Raw genomic sequence first — 18,599 nt, forward strand, 5'->3', positions numbered from 1 at the left:
GGACAAAACACTGAAGCAGAAATACTGAACTGGAGCTAGAGCTGGAAACAAAACACTGGTAACACGGAGGCAAAACACACACAGCTTGTTGAGGGTACGACGCAACACTGACTCAGAGAAACACAGGGACTAAATACACTGGGAAGTAACGAGGAGAATGAGACACAGAAGGAGAGCACAGCTGGGGGAAATTAGAACTGACGAGACAAGCAAAGCAGGACACATTCACATAAGACACGGACCTACAAAGTAAAACAGGAAGGATCACACAGAGACGCGAACTTGACACAGTGGAGACAGCAACTAAGAAACACAGAGACATAAACCATAAGGCAGAGGACTCTAAGAACCGAGAGACACAGAGGGGAACTCAAACATGCAGACACAGACTTACACAGAACAGAGGGGACATAGAGAAACATGAAGGGCAAGAGATCGAAACTAGAAACTCACACCAAGTACAATAATACAAAAATCACAATGAACTAAAACGCTGGGTCAGGAGACCCAGGACCCTGACAGTTATGGCTTTTCAGTCAATCCAATAAACCCCATTCATGTAACATTTGTGCAACATAACATTTTCCTAAACATACCTGTACCCATGGAGCCACATGGATGGGGGAAACACCTGGAATTCTTCTTTAAGCTGTACAAAAGTGCTCAACCAAGAGTGTTGTTTTAGCTGTCTCACATGCCTCCTGTGTAGCCACTTCTGTGGGATTTTCTCATTTCTCTGAGCCTTAAAAGTGTCATAACGACCTAGACCAAAGCATTCAGTTTACAGTAAGATTAGGGAACTGATCAGGGAACCATCCCAAACATCACCTGAGAGCAGTGAAAAGGGGAAAAGGCAAGAGAGAGGAAGGGAGAGAACAAAAACCCCCAACCCTGACAGAAGGTTAATGAACTTTGCCACAGGCGTCACGTAGACAGCATTTTCTGCAATGTGAAAGACTGTGATGAGTGTTTTTCTTTAGGCCTGGACTTAGAGGAGCACCTGTCCTCTGAGAGTATGCAAGGCTTCCGAGGTTGTTTTTAATAGAGATCATGTTGTTAAAACCCCGAAAGGTTTTGCTGAACTCTTTGTTCTTGTCAATCTTTTTATACTAAGGTGTTACACACTATCTTAAAAAGGTTGATTTGCCTGAGGTGCACAAACCTGGCATGAGTTCAATTTGCGCTTGTTATCTTATTTTTTTGCTGATGGGTTTATCACCCCTTGATTCCCTAGTTCTTTTCCCTCCTCCTCTTACATGTCTCCTCAGTTTTTATTTCTTTCTCCAGTTTTCTTTGCCATTTCCCTGACTCTTTGTTACCATGTCACTCTTCTTTGTGACTTATCTTTCTTTATAGGTATTCCTTCCAAGATGAGGAGGACATGTTTATGGTGGTGGATCTGCTTCTGGGCGGAGACCTGCGCTACCACCTTCAGCAGAATGTGCACTTCTCAGAGAGCACTGTCAAACTCTACATCTGTGAATTGGCTCTGGCTCTGGGATATCTCTGCACCAAGCGCATCATACACAGGTAAGAGGTGTTTCTATAAACTGACATTTTTATAACTCAATATATAGTTTTTTGTAATTACCTTTAATGATACAGTTAAGGGTTTGTTGCCCTCTGTCTCTTTAAAAATAACAGGACGGAAATAGTCTTCAGCACGCGTCCTCCTTATGCTTCCTGCCTCATTTTTCACCAGAGCTTGGGCATTGCGCACTCCTCTTTTCTCCTTGGCTGTTTTCATCCACATAGTTTTCTAATACTGCTCCACCACAGGGCAAGGTCAAGATGTCTTGACATTAAGGTCATCCCTGACACAACAGTTTACCCTCTGCCAGAGACTACGGCCATTATCAAATGCGCCAGTTCCATCTACAGTGGGGCAAAAAAGTATTTAGTCAGCCACCGATTGTGCAAGTTCCCCCACTTAAAATGATGACAGAGGTCAGTAATTTGCACCAGAGGTACACTTCAACTGTGAGAGACAGAATGTGAAAAAAAAATCCATGAATCCACATGGTAGGATTTGTAAAGTATTTATTCGTAAATCAGGGTGGAAAATAAGTATTTGGTCAATAACAAAAATACAACTCAATACTTACATAACCTTTGTTGGCAATAACAGAGGTCAAACGTTTACTATAGGTCTTTACCAGGTTTGCACACACAGTAGCTGGTATTTTGGCCCATTCCTCCATGCAGATCTTCTCGAGAGCAGTGATGTTTTGGGGCTGTCGCCGAGCAACACGGACTTTCAACTCCCGCCACAGATTTTCTATGGGGTTGAGGTCTGGAGACTGGCTAGGCCACTCCAGGACTTTCAAATGCTTCTTACGGAGCCACTCCTTTGTTGCCCGGGCGGTGTGTTTTGGATCATTGTCATGTTGGAAGACCCAGCCTCGTTTCATCTTCAAAGTTCTCACTGCAGGTCATTCACCAGGTCCCCCCGTGTGGTTCTGGGAACTTTGCTCACCGTTCTCATGATCATTTTGACCCCACGGGATGAGATCTTGCGTGGAGCCCCAGATCGAGGGAGATTATCAGTGGTCTTGTATGTCTTCTATTTTCTGATGATTGCTCCCACAGTTGATTTTTTCACACCAAGCTGCTTGCCTATTGTAGATTCACTCTTCCCAGTCTGGTGCAGGTCTACAATACTTTTCCTGGTGTCCTTCGAAAGCTCTTTGGTCTTGGCCATGGCGGAGTTTGGAGTCTGACTGTTTGAGGCTGTGGACAGGTGTCTTTTATACAGATGATGAGTTCAAACAGGTGCCATTCATACAGGTAACGAGTGGGGGACAGAAAAGCTTCCTACAGAAGACGTTACAGGTCTGTGAGAGCCAGAGATTTTCCTTGTTTGAGGTGACCAAATACTTATTTTCCACCCTGATTTACGAATAAATTCTTTACAAATCCTACCATGTGGATTCATGGATTTTTTTTTCACATTCTGTCTCTCACAGTTGAAGTGTACCTCTGGTGCAAATTACTGACCTCTGTCATCATTTTAAGTGGGGGAACTTGCACAATCGGTGACTGACTAAATACTTTTTTGCCCCACTGTATGTTGCTGTGTTGATGCCTTACTTAATTTTCAAAATGCAAGTCAAGTGCTTTTCAGGCAGAAATATCTGCTGTTATGGCAAAACCACAACTCAGAGAGCCAATAAAAGTGTGCCTACTGCCAAATGTTATTATTTTAAGTTGCTGAATAACTCAAAGTGCATGAGATGTTCCATTATTGGCTAACGTTTGCTGCCAAAATACATTAAGTACATTGAGTGTGCAAAATGTTAAAAAAAAACTGCCTTACTCGTGACATAGTAACAGACAACAATACAGCAACCCTGTATCATACAAAGAACTCTCTTCATTTACCCGGTTTATGCTTTACAGGATAGTTTTTGTACATTTTATGAATTAGCAGTCCATGAAAATTAGCTATTAATAATGATGTTCACTGAAGCAATGTAATGTCTGTATTCAGAACACCACTTACTGGGAATCCACATTACCTGAGTTAATTCCCACTGACTCAGGCCTCTGTTTAGTGTTTCTCTCCTGAGAACAAGCTGTCTTCCAAAGCGGACCTTAAGGAAGGCAGCCAGACCCACTGTCTACACCAGATTGATGGAAAAATTTCCCATATAAAAACGGTTTTGATGATGGCTCAGCAGAATAAATCATCTTTTACCATTTTTCATTCATTGATTTTAGAGGGCACGACAGGTTTTAGATTGCGTGTCGATGGGCACACTTGATGAAATCCAGACACTACTGACTGACAGCAAAAACAGTTGATAAAATGCTTTCTGTGTATATTGGTCTTTAAAATTACTCCTCCACTCTGATGTCTGAGCAAAGACACAAACATAGGAAAAAGACCTTCTCAGATCATGACTAATAGGAAACATCACTGTAATAGAGAACACTAATTTATCAACACCCCCAGATAACAAATTACACCATTTAACGTTAAGCAGGCTACTTGCTCTTGTCCACGCTCTTAAACCTCCACAGGAAAGAGAGGAGGAGAAATAAGTGGGACGGATTAATAATTTGCTTATTCATTCAGCCCATTGAGGGTATGAATATTTAAATTATGTTTTCTATTTCAGTCCTGGAGAGGACAGACTTGCCAGTTGATGCGCAGGTGTTGGGGGCGTTTGTTTAGATGGAATCAACATCTTTTCAATCTGCATTCATTAGCTTCAAATAGGAAGAGGAGCTGAAAGTAACTCTCGGCTCATCTGTATGGAAATTGAATATATAATTTCCTCACTCAGACGTGGACGCGCTGACTTGGGTTCGCCGAGCGAATGCGTTTCAGTGGACGTTTGTGTGTGTATGCACCTGTCTATATGGGTATAAATACGAGACATACAGATTCTCTTTCCGTTGGTCTTTAATGATTTTGATGATAATTAGGGGAGCAGTGATGATAATGACATTAATCACATGCAACACGATCACATGTTAATTATGTCATTTACAAGTTTGATCATGCCAGAGGTAAAATACGCATGGCATTAGCTTCTTCCATATGATGGCTGGATATCAGCATACGGTACTGATGCTTCTACACACACGTGTGTATTTATATCGTTGTGGGGACATCTCATTGACATAATGCTTTCCCTGGCCGCTTACCCTAACCCTAACCATCAAAAATGAATGCCTAACCCTGATCCTTACCCTAAACCTAACCATAACCTAATTGTAACCCTGACACTAAAACCACATTTTGAGTCTCAAAAATGCCTTCAAACTCGTGGGGTCCCCACGAGGGCTGTTTGTCCCCACAGGTATAGTAAACTACCAATTTTTGGTCCCCAGGAAGATGTTAATACCCGTGCACACACACACACATACATACACAAACCCCTTTACTATTACATATATTATTTAAGTTATTAGTTGGTAGAACATTAAAATTTCTCGGATTGTGTCTAGTTTGAGTTTGTGTTGCAGGTCGTATGAGCAAATATATTGTATGTTGTTATAATGTTGCTGGAACGAGACAATTCTACTACAACAGCAAAAAGCACTGGACACCAAGCAGAGCTCTTTGTTTGATCTCGTGCACGAGGGAGAGAACTGTGACGAGCGCCGTTCCTTCCGCTCGAACCCCAGTCACTCTCGTCTGTTCCCTCGTAACACTGCTGTAAACAAAGAGTACCTTGTCTGTGTGTATGTATAGATGTGTGTGTGTGTGTGGTCAAGATGTGACCCTGTGAAGACTCCCCAAAGCTGGTGCTAGGAGTCCAGCGGTCCACCTAAACAAAGGGCTCTTATACTTAAATAGATACAGAGTAGGTGTCCTCCTATACCATAAATCAGTAAGAGAAGGTACGACCTCTCTCATGACCTTAAGATATGTCTGTATGCCAGAGTGCTCTGGGAGGCACACAGAGTCTTTGCAGACTGCTAAGGATCAGACCTCTATCTTTATGCAATCAATTATAAAAATCTAAGCATATATGAGAATATATTTCTAAGCATAAATGACAATCCAACAATATAAACCTAACATATTTATGTTTGTTTTTTGAATCCGCAGCCAGTCAGATGCTTTCCAGATTGTAATGCATGGTGGATGAAAATCTGACAGTACTTTTATGTATTCATAATTCCATCCATTTTGAAAAGATCTCCAACACTACATGCTGAAAGACAGAGCCAACACCGTTTTACTGTTCCACTCGCTGTTAGATTTCTCTCCTGACCTCCTCTGTTATTATTACACTAATAATAATCACTAGTGAACGAAAATTTTCTAATTTGGATTCATGACTCCATATGATCTTCAGTCCAGTTCCTGTGCAATTTGGCATACCTCAGTCTTTACTTCCTCTTTCCCTTCCTCAAAAATGGCTTCTTGACAGCCGCCCTTCCACTGACAGCATTTCTGATGAACCTTTGATGAACCGTACATGGATAAAGAGCCAATGCATCTCTCAGGTCCCGTGTCAGATCTCTGCTGTGATATTTTACTGCTTTTTTCTTAAGATCTACCATAAATAGGCCTGGCAATTTGCCTTCCACTTGTTTTCTTACATTTTTTGAGGACAAACCGCACACACTGTTTATGATGCTAGCTCCTCGGGGATCACTTTGTTACAAAAATACAATGTGATCCCTGTAAAACGATGTTATCTTGGGCATTTTTCAAACTCAACTAAAGAAATGAGAAGAAATTATATGGGTTTTTTTTTTTTACATCAGGCTACTAGAAATGAAGATACCATTTAAAATGAATTATTTGCTAAGATGTCCGCTATGTGTAAACACAACACTGGTTCATCCATTGAGTTTGGACCTTTTTTTATGCTTGAATCCCCTCGCTTTGAAAGACCTTCATAACTAGAGAACTATTGATCAAGAATTACAAGAAATTACAAGAAAGTCTGATTCCTTAGAAGCTGAATAATGACATTATATTGATAACTAGATAATGGGAGGTGGCTCGAGGCTTTTGCATAGTGTATGTAGGTTTTGGTGTGGTTTGAGATCAGGGTAAATGTCTTTTATGCAGTTATGTCCCAGTTATATTCTGGGTACCATAATAACGAGACAACAATGGCAACATCAGCAGACATATCTATGTAATTTTCAATAATGAGTCCTTGCACGGTATAGTTTGCTGCTATATGGAAACATGAACGGTCCCATGGGAACATTCAATCTTAGCAACAGTCTTTCAGCTCATCCTGTAAGGAGGGAAATTAGTTCAGTGTCATCAAGGGACAATAGAGCAACCTCTGAGCATGAAACACAAAGTGGAAATATGTTTAATGGAAAATAATATTACCTTAAAATAGACTTTGTAAGTTTGGTATTGCATATGCTATTACAGTACAGAGGTACAGGTGTTGAACAGGTTTTTAAACATGGAGCCATAAAACAGATTTGTACAATAAAATGAAGATGACACAGCTTATTCAAGTATGAGTGCTTTAAATTTCATTTGTCAGATATACCAATTCTACATTCTAGATGGTCAGATCTTGCACTACTACATCACATCCTTTAGACATTAAACTGAAGCGGGAACTGTACCCAACTACCTGATACCTTTTACTTCTACCTTTTACTCCTTTATTTTGTTTTTAGTTCAGTATCACATAAAGCAGTTAAGGGTATTTTTGCAGTTAAACAACAAAAACTCTCTACACACCTAGGCTTGTTGGAATATGTGTGTATCCATACTATGACTAGTTCAAAAGCACATATATAGTATATACATAGTGCTTAACGTGTTTATTAAGTCACCTGTCATAAAAACAAGCAAGCAAAAATATTTTTGAAATATGTCCAAAAAATTATTTAAAGCAAAAGCTTATTCAATTTAAATTTTTATGCCATACTTTTTGCATTTTAATTAAAAAACTAAATAATGGGATTTACTAGTCTATAGGCTTTATGGGCCATTAATATTTCTCATTTTCTGGTTCTCCTATATCTTGTAAACCTAATTCTGCATTGCTAACTGTTTAACATAAATCTCTGTGGGAAGTCTGAATTATTTACATTAGACTGAGTCTCAATTATATGACATCTTCAGAGACTTGACAAATCCTTCCAAACAAGTGGAAAGATAAATGGCAAGAATGCGGTGGGGGACGTGTGTGTATTTGTTTGTCCGTGTGTGTGTGTGTGTGTGTGTTCTGTGGTTGTTTACCTCATCCCATCCTCTTTGACGTCAACAACAATTATCTGTGCATCCTCGGGTGCATTTCAGTGTTTCTTGGAATCCTCATAATGGAAAAACTTACATGTTGTCAACCAGTCTGTGCTCTTAACGAGTCAATATGTTGCAGTCAGGAAACAGATTGCCCATTAAAGTCGTTAAAGGATTAATCGTTTGGCTTTTTTAAAAATGCCTTTTAGGACTCCCCTGAGTTAAGTTTTTAAAGTGCATTTATTGGGGTTTTAGCCTTTATTGTGTTAGGATAGTGGAGAGAAGACAGGAAAGCCCACAAGGGAAAGCATGCAGGCCAGATTCAAACCAGGCCTCTGCTTTAACACTATGGGTCACCTACTCAACTCAGTAAGTTAAACCCGAGCTACATGCAAGTTTAGTAAATAGTTACTTGACATTCAAATGAGGCATTAAGTTCAAAGGTTCTTCAGATGCTCCTTTATTTTGAAAGGGTCCCCACATGAGGCAGAACCACATGTTTGATTTGACAGAGATTTGGGATCGGCACTAGGCTTACACTAGCTTGTGACCCCTTGAAGCTGGGTTTGTGTCTCATCTCAGTCTCAACTGGGGGACTTTTTGTGTGTTAACCACTACAGCGTGGAGCCACAGCTGTGCCAAAGTTGCTGAAAATTACAAGCAGTGCATGAAAACAAGCACTTATATGGTAGAACTTTAATAATATGCTATAGCACTGATTGCTGCTGCAGTGCATGCAATTATGGATTCTTTTATTAAAGTTGTCTTCATTTGCTATCTGCACTGCTTTTTTAATGTACTGAGAGATAGCAATGTGACGAACTCTGACTGAGTGAGACTGGTAGTGCAGTACATTCATCTTAAGCAACTGTAGTTGATGTTCTCTTTTCCATTTCCATCATCTTACAGCATCCGAATGTTGAAGCTTCACAAGGACACTGTTCACTTTTCTATTAAGCTTACTACAAAACTCTGTCTGTCACACCTAATCACATCTCCTCATTTCAAGGCAAAAGTCTAAATTGCATATACTTGCATCATCAGATAGGCGTGGAGCTTTTGATCAGATTGCCTAATGGCAGCCAGACTGATATAGAATGTGATGATTTATTAGCTAAGCTTGAGCCAGAACCCCACCAGGGTACCAGCTAGCTGCATTTTGAGTTTGCTGCTCACCACAATGGCAACGAGGTGCTGGACAGTGGCTTTGACAATGCGTGGTTTATTAAAGGATGAACAGGAGGGTTTGTATTCAGGCCAGCATGCGTTTGCTGCTATGCCAATTGGCCAGGATGGCAGCAGAGGTTCATGGACTCAGTTAAAGGGGTATATTTGAGTGATTTTTGGGCTGTAGTCAGTTGGTCACCACCACATTTTTTTTCATCAGCCACTTCAGTTGCCCATTGTGTCCTCATGATAGCTACAGTGCACTAGAGTGCTGGGGGGATTCTAATTGTTTTGGAGAAAGATCCAAACTACAATATTGGTACATTTCGTTTGACCAAGTCACTTTTTAACTTGCAATAAGATTAACATTTTATGACATTTTTGCTCCTTCTAATCCGGGAGGAGCACCTTTCTTTCAGACAATCTGTGCAAGGGGAAGGAGCATCTCTCACTTGCTGTGCAGCACGCTGGAGGATTGTGCTTAGTGAAAATGGTGGAAACAACTAAATTTTCAAAAGTGTGGCTATACTTAAATATAATCAATGCTGATATTACAACAAGAAATCTGCACGTACATTACATCCTGCAATGCATGTATGGAAAAATACATACAGGTATGTACCTTGGCTCCATCTGATGCTTTCATGGATATGCCTGGTAAAGCTGTAAGGACCATTAATATACAGATGATTTCTGTCATTCATATAGATAACTTTAAAGTTAACAATACAGTGCTCTAAGACTAATAATACAAAGTAACCAGTAATACAAAGTCTAATTGCTTTAATATAAACAATTTCTTATTAAAAGGCCTTGACAAATATTAAATTGGTCTTACATTGTTATTATGTTGTATTGTTTCCTGTGGGATAGACCTTTGTTCTTGTCCAAAAAGTATTTTAAAAAGCTTCAAACTAAACTAGAGATGCAATGATCAACCAGACAGGAATTGATATTGGCAGATTTTTAAGCATTCTTGGCCCTGACCCGCTGGTTAGCCTCATGTATAACCAGTTGCTAGCTGATCGCTTTCATGCATGCACAACATCCACACAGTACTGCCGTTAAGTAGACACAAACACACACACTTGTAGCCACATGCTATGTTGTTAGCGTGAAAGCTCTTCCCTCTGAGTTAAGATGAACACCACAAACGAGATTGTAAGAACAAACTTAATCAAATACTTAAATTGCTTTCATTCAGCTGAACACAAACATTTGAAAGAAGCCAACAAAGGTTAAGTGGCTAAAACTATCCAGAACTTAGAGTCAGCCACCAGCCAGCAGCCTCAGAAACAGCCTCAGTATGAGCATAAGCATAGGTAACTATCAGACCAAGTGACATGAAACATCTTCTGGACCTAAAAACTAAGTCAAAAGAGTCAAAAGATGCTGAAAAAACTGACAGATCCCATTGTTTGCTGTTGCCTCTGTGTGGAAACTAACCAGTCTATTTATTGACATTACTATTTCTTATTAAATGAACTGAAGCATACTGAGACCCAGCTGTTGCAGCAGCAACCCTATTTCAGCTAAAGAGGCTCTGCCTTTGCAAGCTCTGATCTCTTCCCCTCATCTCCTCTTTGAGCCTCTCTCTCACATGTATACACACATGCAGTACACTCTACCTTTCCGTCATAATCTCTTTCATTATTGCTGCCTTTTTTCACCTCTTGTGCCATTTCCTCTTCCAACTTCCTACTGTATTTCTTATCCATGCTCTACTCTTGTACATCCTCGTTCTTTGTTTCTTCTTGTGGATGGTCTCTTTCTTTCTCAGAGGGAGTGGCACAAACATAGCTGTGCTTCAAATAATTTATTTGCTCTTTCCGCCCTCTTCTCCTCAAGAGACCTTTTGCTAAGCTGCCGAAAGGGAATATGATCTTAATTCACCTATCTGCTTAAGTGAAGGTGAAAGGAAGTGGGTCTTCTTGTGCTCTAAAAAAAGGATAAAACATAGTAAATTGTATGCATGGTTGCAGACAAAGTCATTACTCTTACTCTCCATCAGCTGTTTGAGATGGGGAGCATTTGTCAGGTCTTCAAGTGAAGTATCCTTTATTCATGGAGCGTGTTAATGTTTTATTTCCCAGCAGATGAAGAAAAAGAAAAAAAAAACAGGAGGGAGGGAAGAGAGGGAGAGGAAAATTATATGCTCATATTTCATAAATGGAGATTAAAGTGCCAGCTGGTACTAGCTTTCCTGATTTCCACCAAAAAAAAAAAACAACCCAAAAACAACAACAACAAAATAAAAAACGGTGAATTGAGCGTTATCTTTTTCGAAAATCTCCTTCAGCTCAGCCTCAGCTCACAGTAACAGATTAAAGGATGGGAGGAGGTTTGTGCTGTGAACACGATAGACTGTTTACAAGCAAGTCTGTTCCAAAAAGATCACTAATTGGCTGTTTGTGTATTTAATTCACAAGTGTTCTGTAGAATTAAAAAAAAAATAGAAGGAGGAAGGAGAAAGCAGCACATTCAGGAAATCTGAGGCAGACTGAGAGACAAGAAGAAGGTGATGAAAGACAAAGAAAAGAGGCAGAGAGAGAAAAAGATGACATTATTTTTCTTTTGCAACAATCTCTGAATGTTTCTGACTCTGTGAATTATTCATCACCAGTAATTGTGATGTGAGTTTTTAGCGCTGACTGGCTGCTTCTCGTGTCTGCTCGCCGCTCTCCCAGAGTCCGGGAACTCGTCATGGCCAACTTTGTTAACCGGGTAACAGTCGGCATTTATTGTTGAATAAAGAATGAACGTCTCTCTTCTCAACTGTTGGTGCACGCCAAATATTGTTTACACATGTGGATAAACTAGAGCACAGACACACACACACACGCACACCTGTCTCTTTCTCGCACTTGTCAGAGCTGCTTGCCGTTAACAGGAAGACGAAAGGGTGGATGAGAGATGCAGCAGTTTGTTGGATTGGAGCAGTTAGTCTCTGTGGATCAAGTTGGGCTTTCAATTCACGTTCAAAGGCAGCGGCTGTCTGACTCGCTCTTCAGTTGCTGGTGGGCGTGGGTGCTGAGAACTGAGGGATTCTGACACTGTGTGAATCTGTGGTCGCGTGCATATTTCTGCACACAAACTGTGCATATCTGTGTTCATGTGTGTATTGCTTGTTGGGAGAGTGTGGGATGTAGCTGAGCTGAGGGCTTTCTGGGGCTTCCAGAGCTCCTCCACTCTCCTTTGTGACAGAGGGGGAGCGGCACGAGCTCATACAGCTCCCCGCTTTTATTCCAGAGGGGAGAAGCTACTAAAGCGGCCGAGCCATGAAAGAGCCTGTTATTAAACTGCCAGCAGAAAACTAGTACCGCCAATTTCACTGTAGAAGCTATGAATCGCTTTCTTTTTAACGTGGAAAACAGCAAGATTTAAAGGTTTCATAGCAACAAATTTTGCATTTTGTTCAAAGATTAACAAAAAACTAAAAGGAAAAGTCATGATGCCAGGGCTGGGTGTGTAGTGATTTTAAGGTTTTGCCCCTTAAAATAGTGATTTTCATTATTTCACGTTAAATGGACTAACCGACTGTTAAATAATCAAGAAGATAATGGTCAAGTTAAATTGTAACAATGTATTTGCTATGTGGCTTTAAATGTTTGATTTGGCTTCATTCTTTAGATCTTCCTGCAAATTAACAATACAATAAATACAACAATGAAGTCATAGTCACAGGATGTGCGTGTGGGCTAATTTTAGACCGACTGCTTAGTGTTTTTGTCATCGCATGTGGCAGATTGTTTGCCACTTTTACCGCAACATGTCAGAACAAGTCTGGCTTTCTTCCCCTAAAATCCCCCCAGGAGCCCTTACTGCTTCACAGTTCACATGTAAGCAGGTGTGCTTCTGTCTTGTTGGTTTCGGCATGTGTATTATTACATGTGCTTTTTTAATGGTCTGACCTGTGTGTGTGTGTGGGTGTGAGTGTGCGCACAAGCCTCTGTTCTCAGGTGTGTTGGCCTGGTCGAGTATCAGCGTGGTGTCGTATGACCGGGTACAGGGCTCAGTTACTCCTATGCCTCTCATAGCATGCTGTAATGAGGCCATTAGATCCTGCTAATAGCTTGTAGGGTCAGTCAACTGAGAGAAAAGCTAAGGGGATCAGCTTTCCCTGGCCCTTCATCAAATTCCTCACTCAAAGGAGCCCAAAATTTTGGTCACTTTTTCTGTTTCACACTTTATCCCTTTAATCCTACTTGTTTAATTTGCTCTTTGTTCCTTTCTTACTTCATTTTCCCCTAGCTTCCTATATTTCTTCCTATTTCTTATTCATACCACACTCTCTCATTCGTCCTTTGCTTCATTTTCTCTGTTTATCCATACAGAATATCAATGATCTATGCATTCTGTGTTTTCTTAAATCGCCACTGTTCCTGCTGTTTCTCCAGATTTAATACTCTAGCTCTTTAATTGCATGCCTCATTTTTTTTTTAGCTTTTATGACTTAAACACTCTTTTAGTGTGGCTATTAGACCTCAAACTATTTCTTCAAATTTAGCACTTTTATCCCCTATATTTAAATTTGTATACAGGACTTTAGATATAAACTTAATATCTCTGTGCAGAGCGTCACAGCTGTCAAACTATATGTAAACTGTCATGATACATGCTTTACTTTTTACTTTGGCTGAGAGAATTTATTTAAAAAACATCTTGTTCATATAAGCAACAATTCTGCAGTACTCCAGCAGTGACAAACAATGGCTGATGATTACAAGTTTTTATCTCACAGTTTAGTGGTTGTCAGTGCAAGAACGAAATATATTAGTTTTTTCCCCCCCTGCAATTTCCATTATAGAAAGGAAAGGAAACAACTATAGCTCTTTCATCCCTTTTGCTGTGGATTAAGGTGTAACTTAACCAAGCAGTCCAGTCGTCACACAGTCCTGGTGTGGCTAAGGCTAAAACAGACACATGTGTTTTTTAGCACTAATAGGTGCTGCATTGCAGTTATCCTGGCTAATGCACACCTGACAAACAGCTAGCTGAAATGACCGGGTGAGATGTCTCATGTCCTCTGCAATGAAATTGGATTTTAGGCCATAGTGACCAGATACCTCACATCCAGATCACTGGAAACAAAATAATGGGAATTATTTTTCAAAATCCCAAGAATACTCAATGGGCTTCCACTACTCCAACTGTGATTATGTGGTCATAAAAACAAGGTAAACGGCAGAGTAAACATTCTCTGATTTAGTGCCGAGTCAAGGAAAAATAAAACTGTGAATACTAACACTGCTTTTTCCCCTAGACAACATTAGTGCAGAGCCGTCTGACCTCCTTTTGATTATGTGTGATTGAATTTATGTCAGCTGCTGTGAAAGAAAACTAGCATTTAATTCATGGGTCTTTCAACTGAATGCAAATTAGAATTGGTCAATGGGTTTTTTAATCCCTAGGTTTATAAAAATATTGGCACTTCTTTTGCAAAAGCACTTTTATAAAGGGTTCAGCCCAACCAGTGTGTGGGACAATTCATTCTTTTGTTATATTTTAAACAAGAATATGTTATGTTATTAGCTTAGTTCCCTTTAGCTTGTCTAAAACTGTGACTTGAAGGTGAGTTGAAGAGTTTTAAGTAATCAGCAGAAATCCCTGTAATTGCAACTGTAGCTGGATGGATGGGTGGATTCTATGGATCATGTGAGTTTTTGAAAATACAATGGGAATATTTTCAAGTCAAAACTTGCTGTTTGCTTGCTCATTTATGTCGACTGCCAAAAGACAAAGTCATTCGTGGTCATCATGGTCATCACCTCTATCTCAGCAGCTCGGCTTTTACCATGCACCAACTCCTAATGAGACTTGCCGCTTTGCTTTATCTCTTAAGCCAGGTGTGTCGGCCCCTGCTGCTTCCTGTGGCATCACAATGACAGCTTGGACTTTAGCAGTAAAAGATGCTCCCTTGTTCTCACTTGCAGTGTGCTTTTTTAGCGGCGACACATGCCCCTCCTCTCCCCCTCAGTGCCAGCCTTTGAGGCAAATGTCAGCTAATTAAGGGTTACACGGTCGACCTTTCTTACCCCCGCCTGGGCCTGTGCCACTCGATCTGCCAGAGAGCCAAGTCTAATGCTACAGGTTCTCCTTGTCTCCAAGAGTGTTCAACACACACAGACACAAATGCACACAAAGCCACACAGAGAGCCCAGGTCAGTGTGGCCTTTGATATGCTAAGTCCTGCTGTGCTCCTATATGCAAAAGACATAATTAGATGAGACACTAGGGATGGGTATCGAAAACCGGTTCTTGTTGAGAACCGATTCCCACTGTTTCAATTCCTTGGAATTGTTTGCCATTTTTGCAAACGATTCCCTTATCGATTCCAGTTGCCCCGAATGACGTCACCACGTTGCGGAGCGTCATTTACCTGGCAGGAAACACGGCGCGTAAGCGGCTCAAACGCTCAAAAGTTTACGAGAACGGATGACAACAGGGCAACTTGCAATACTTGCATAGTAGATACTTAATTTAAGGGAGGAAACACTACGAATATGCAAAAGCATTTGTTCACAAAACACGTGATGACCTTAAATGAATGTCATGTTTTTAATTCCGCTCCGGACTCGTGAATCTCAACGCAGCAGCAGCGGTAACGTTTGCACGTCCTCTCCCGTTAATGCGGCAGGTAAATCATCAACTAACAGTGCATATTATGTTAGCGCGATCTGCCTTATTACAAAACCTGCCAGTCTGGCTCAGATGCTGGCAGTTCTCGCTGCAGTCTACCGGTAGCGTCTCCTTTCAGGCCAGGATAGACGAATGTCACCGAGCAGTGACTAAGTTTGTGGTAAAAGGCTTGACCCATTTGCCACAGCAGATGCCCCCAATTTTAGGTAAGTGAATGTGTTTAATTGTAGGCAGGGACATTACTGGATATTCTTGTGTAATTGCTACAGAATAATTTATGTTATGCTTTGTTATTGCTACAGAAGAATATTTATTTTATTATTTTACATTTACAATTTTTTTTCCTGGGGACCCGGTGACACCCCATTGAAGAGCTGTAGTCTGGATCTCTTAAGATCTCACTGTTGGGTTTGTAAGGCCATGTTACTCCTAAATTTCTATCTTGTTCAAAGAGAAGATATAAAACAAAGTTCTAAGCTAATCGACCTTAGTGTTCTCCTTTTTTAAAAGAATCGATAAGAGAATAGATAAAGAATCGAATCGTTAAACAGAATCGAAAATGGAATCGGAATCGTGAAAATCTTATCAATACCCATCCCTATGAGACACCCACTAAAAGTGAGGATGCGCAACCCAATATGTGTAAGGTATTATTCAAACACTGATAAAACTTCATTTAGCATGGACTACTACTATACTGTTTCTGTCTCACATTATGAAATAAACCCATAGCCTGATTACAGATCACATTTTTACATGAAAAACACTCAGGTCAATTGATTGTGTTATCATGATCCGATTTAATGCAAACACAATATGCTCCTCTTAGATGTCTTCATTCAGTAAAGTTGATGTCAGAACGAATGCTGCTAGATCATCAAGCAACAGTGGAACATTTGAGGAGGGCTCTGAATATTGAATATCATTGCTCCAGTTCAAAGCATTTTAGAGCAGTGGTGATATGTTCCAGAGACAAGAGAACAGAGTGAAGTTGAGAACACAATGTACCCTTCCAGTCTTTGAATCCAGTCTGCAGCCACACCGGCACATCAGTCTCACACAGGGAGGATGGTAATTAGCAGAATATGACACTGTGCGCCACTTTTAAGTTTGTGCTTTTGTGTGTGCCTGAAGAGTTTTAGGTTTCAGTGTGTTTGCTAGAAGGCACCAAGGTGAAAAGGTGAAATGCAAAGAAGTGTGTAAGCACATAGGATATTAGGAGTAGTCCCAGTGGAGCAGACAGAGTCATGGTATGGAAAAGACAGATGACGGTGTCAAATACAGATAAATGAAAACAAGGAAAACTGGAGAGTAACGATGCTTTGAACTTTAAAAATGGCCAGGAGGGAAATCATTGGACACTGAACTGTTCTTTGAAGTTGCTGATTGTCATCAGGGATCTTGGTATTGTTGCAGATGCTTTTGTCACTATAATAGTTTGGGAATCAGCAGTCAGTGTTTCTCTGTTCAAATTAATTTTCACCCTGACAGTTAACTTCCTGTAGTTCTATGGATTCTTTTTTTTTTAGTACACGTTACCGGTACTGAGTCCTCTTGTTTTCAATGAAGAGGAGAAAAGAACACACTATATTAAAAACATAAAACTAAAAATAGGAACAAAATCTCCTAGCAAAAATAATCTGTGTGATAAATGAATATTTTTTTCCAGTTAAAAAATAAAATAATAAGATAAATAAAATGTAACGAAATTGAAACTTTCACTGGAAGCAGATTCTTTCTTTCTTTTTATGTGCTTTATTTTATTTTTTGCTCATTAAATAATCTTTTAAATGCTTTGAATACCTCATAAGAGTAGAACAGGGCTATTTATATTTAAATTACAATTTAGATCTAATTCCACAAACATACATTGCTTCAGCAGGACAGTGAGGTGTTACTGTGGTGCTTCTTGATGATAAACATCCACCAGCCACTGTTGATTACACTTGTTAAGCTGCTTATTAACACAAGTGTCTCATCGCTTGGCAGCAATTAAGTTTATCTGGGCATATAGAAATGTTTAAGACGACCTGCTGAGGTTCAAAGCGGGCTTCAGAATCGGGAAGAAAGGTGATTTAAGTGACTTTGAACACGGCATGTTTGTTTGTATTAGACAGGTTGGTGTTTTCCCACACAACCTTCTATAGTGTGTACAGAGAATATCTGAAAAAGAGAAAATATCCAGCGAGCCACAGTTCTCTGACTGAAAATGCCTTGTTGATTCCAGAAGTCAGAGGAGATTGGCTAGACTGCTTCAAGCTAACAGGAAGGCTCAAATAGCCACTTGTTAAACCAAGGTATGAAGAATCTGTGAGCACACAGGTCAAACCTTGTAGCAGTTGGACAAGAGCACACTGAGCGTCACTCCTGTCAACTAAGAAAATAATTCTGAGGCCACAGTTCACATAGGATCACCAGAATTGGACAATAGGTGATTGGAAAAACGGTGAGGAGTCTCGTGATCAGATCTCAGTTCAGTATGCCATCTTGGATGGGAGGTTTGCCTCATGGATGGCAAATTTGCAGCAACTCCATAGTCCAGTACTAATCAGCTATAAAGTGCCTAGTAAGTGCACGTTGGGTTAAAAAACATGTAAAAATGTGCCCCCCCCCCCCCCCCCCCCCAAAAAAAAAAAAAAAAAAAAAAACGTGGTAGAAAATAGGAGAAAAACAAGGACATGGTGCGGAGAAGCTGTGACTTTTGAAAGGGTCTCGGCCCACACCTGCCACTCTTCTCAGGTTTCAGGTTTCTGCTCCCACAGTTTAACCTGACGCCCCCGTTCTCTCATAAATGGTTAAGATTCATTTGTGTTCATCACACAGCGAATGTAAGAGATCACCATTTTAAAGTTTCCTTATTAAATATTGTTTTTTGCTTAAGTGAAATGATTCAAAAGAACTGCATGCCAGTCAGCTGTACATTCACCTCCTTTTTTAAGCAGATATAAGGCCTTTTTAGGATAAAGAAGAGAAGAATTAAGTAATTAATATGAGTAATCTCAGCTCCTTGGCAGAGATGACAGTGCCACCTACAGAAACTCAAACGTCACCAGCAGCAAATAAGACATCAGAGTACCACCCACGCTGTTTTATTCACAGGTGAACTGCG

General features: G+C 40.3%; 1 protein-coding gene across 1 annotated transcript in view; it reads left to right on the forward strand.

Annotated features, from left to right (window-relative positions):
* stk32a (serine/threonine kinase 32A) overlaps positions 1 to 18,599 on the forward strand; it is a 66,592-nt gene that overhangs the window by 19,662 nt on the left and 28,331 nt on the right. The window contains exon 5 of the mRNA XM_085289545.1: positions 1,357 to 1,530. Coding sequence (XP_085145671.1) covers positions 1,357 to 1,530 — 174 coding nt within the window. The remainder of the gene's footprint in view (positions 1 to 1,356; positions 1,531 to 18,599) is intronic.

Source organism: Mchenga conophoros, linkage group LG10, assembly GCF_057382185.1.
Source record: "Mchenga conophoros isolate Kocher_MC1m ecotype Shallow Benthic linkage group LG10, M_conophoros_male_GT1.1, whole genome shotgun sequence".
In the NCBI taxonomy this organism is placed as follows: Eukaryota; Metazoa; Chordata; class Actinopteri; order Cichliformes; family Cichlidae; genus Mchenga; species Mchenga conophoros.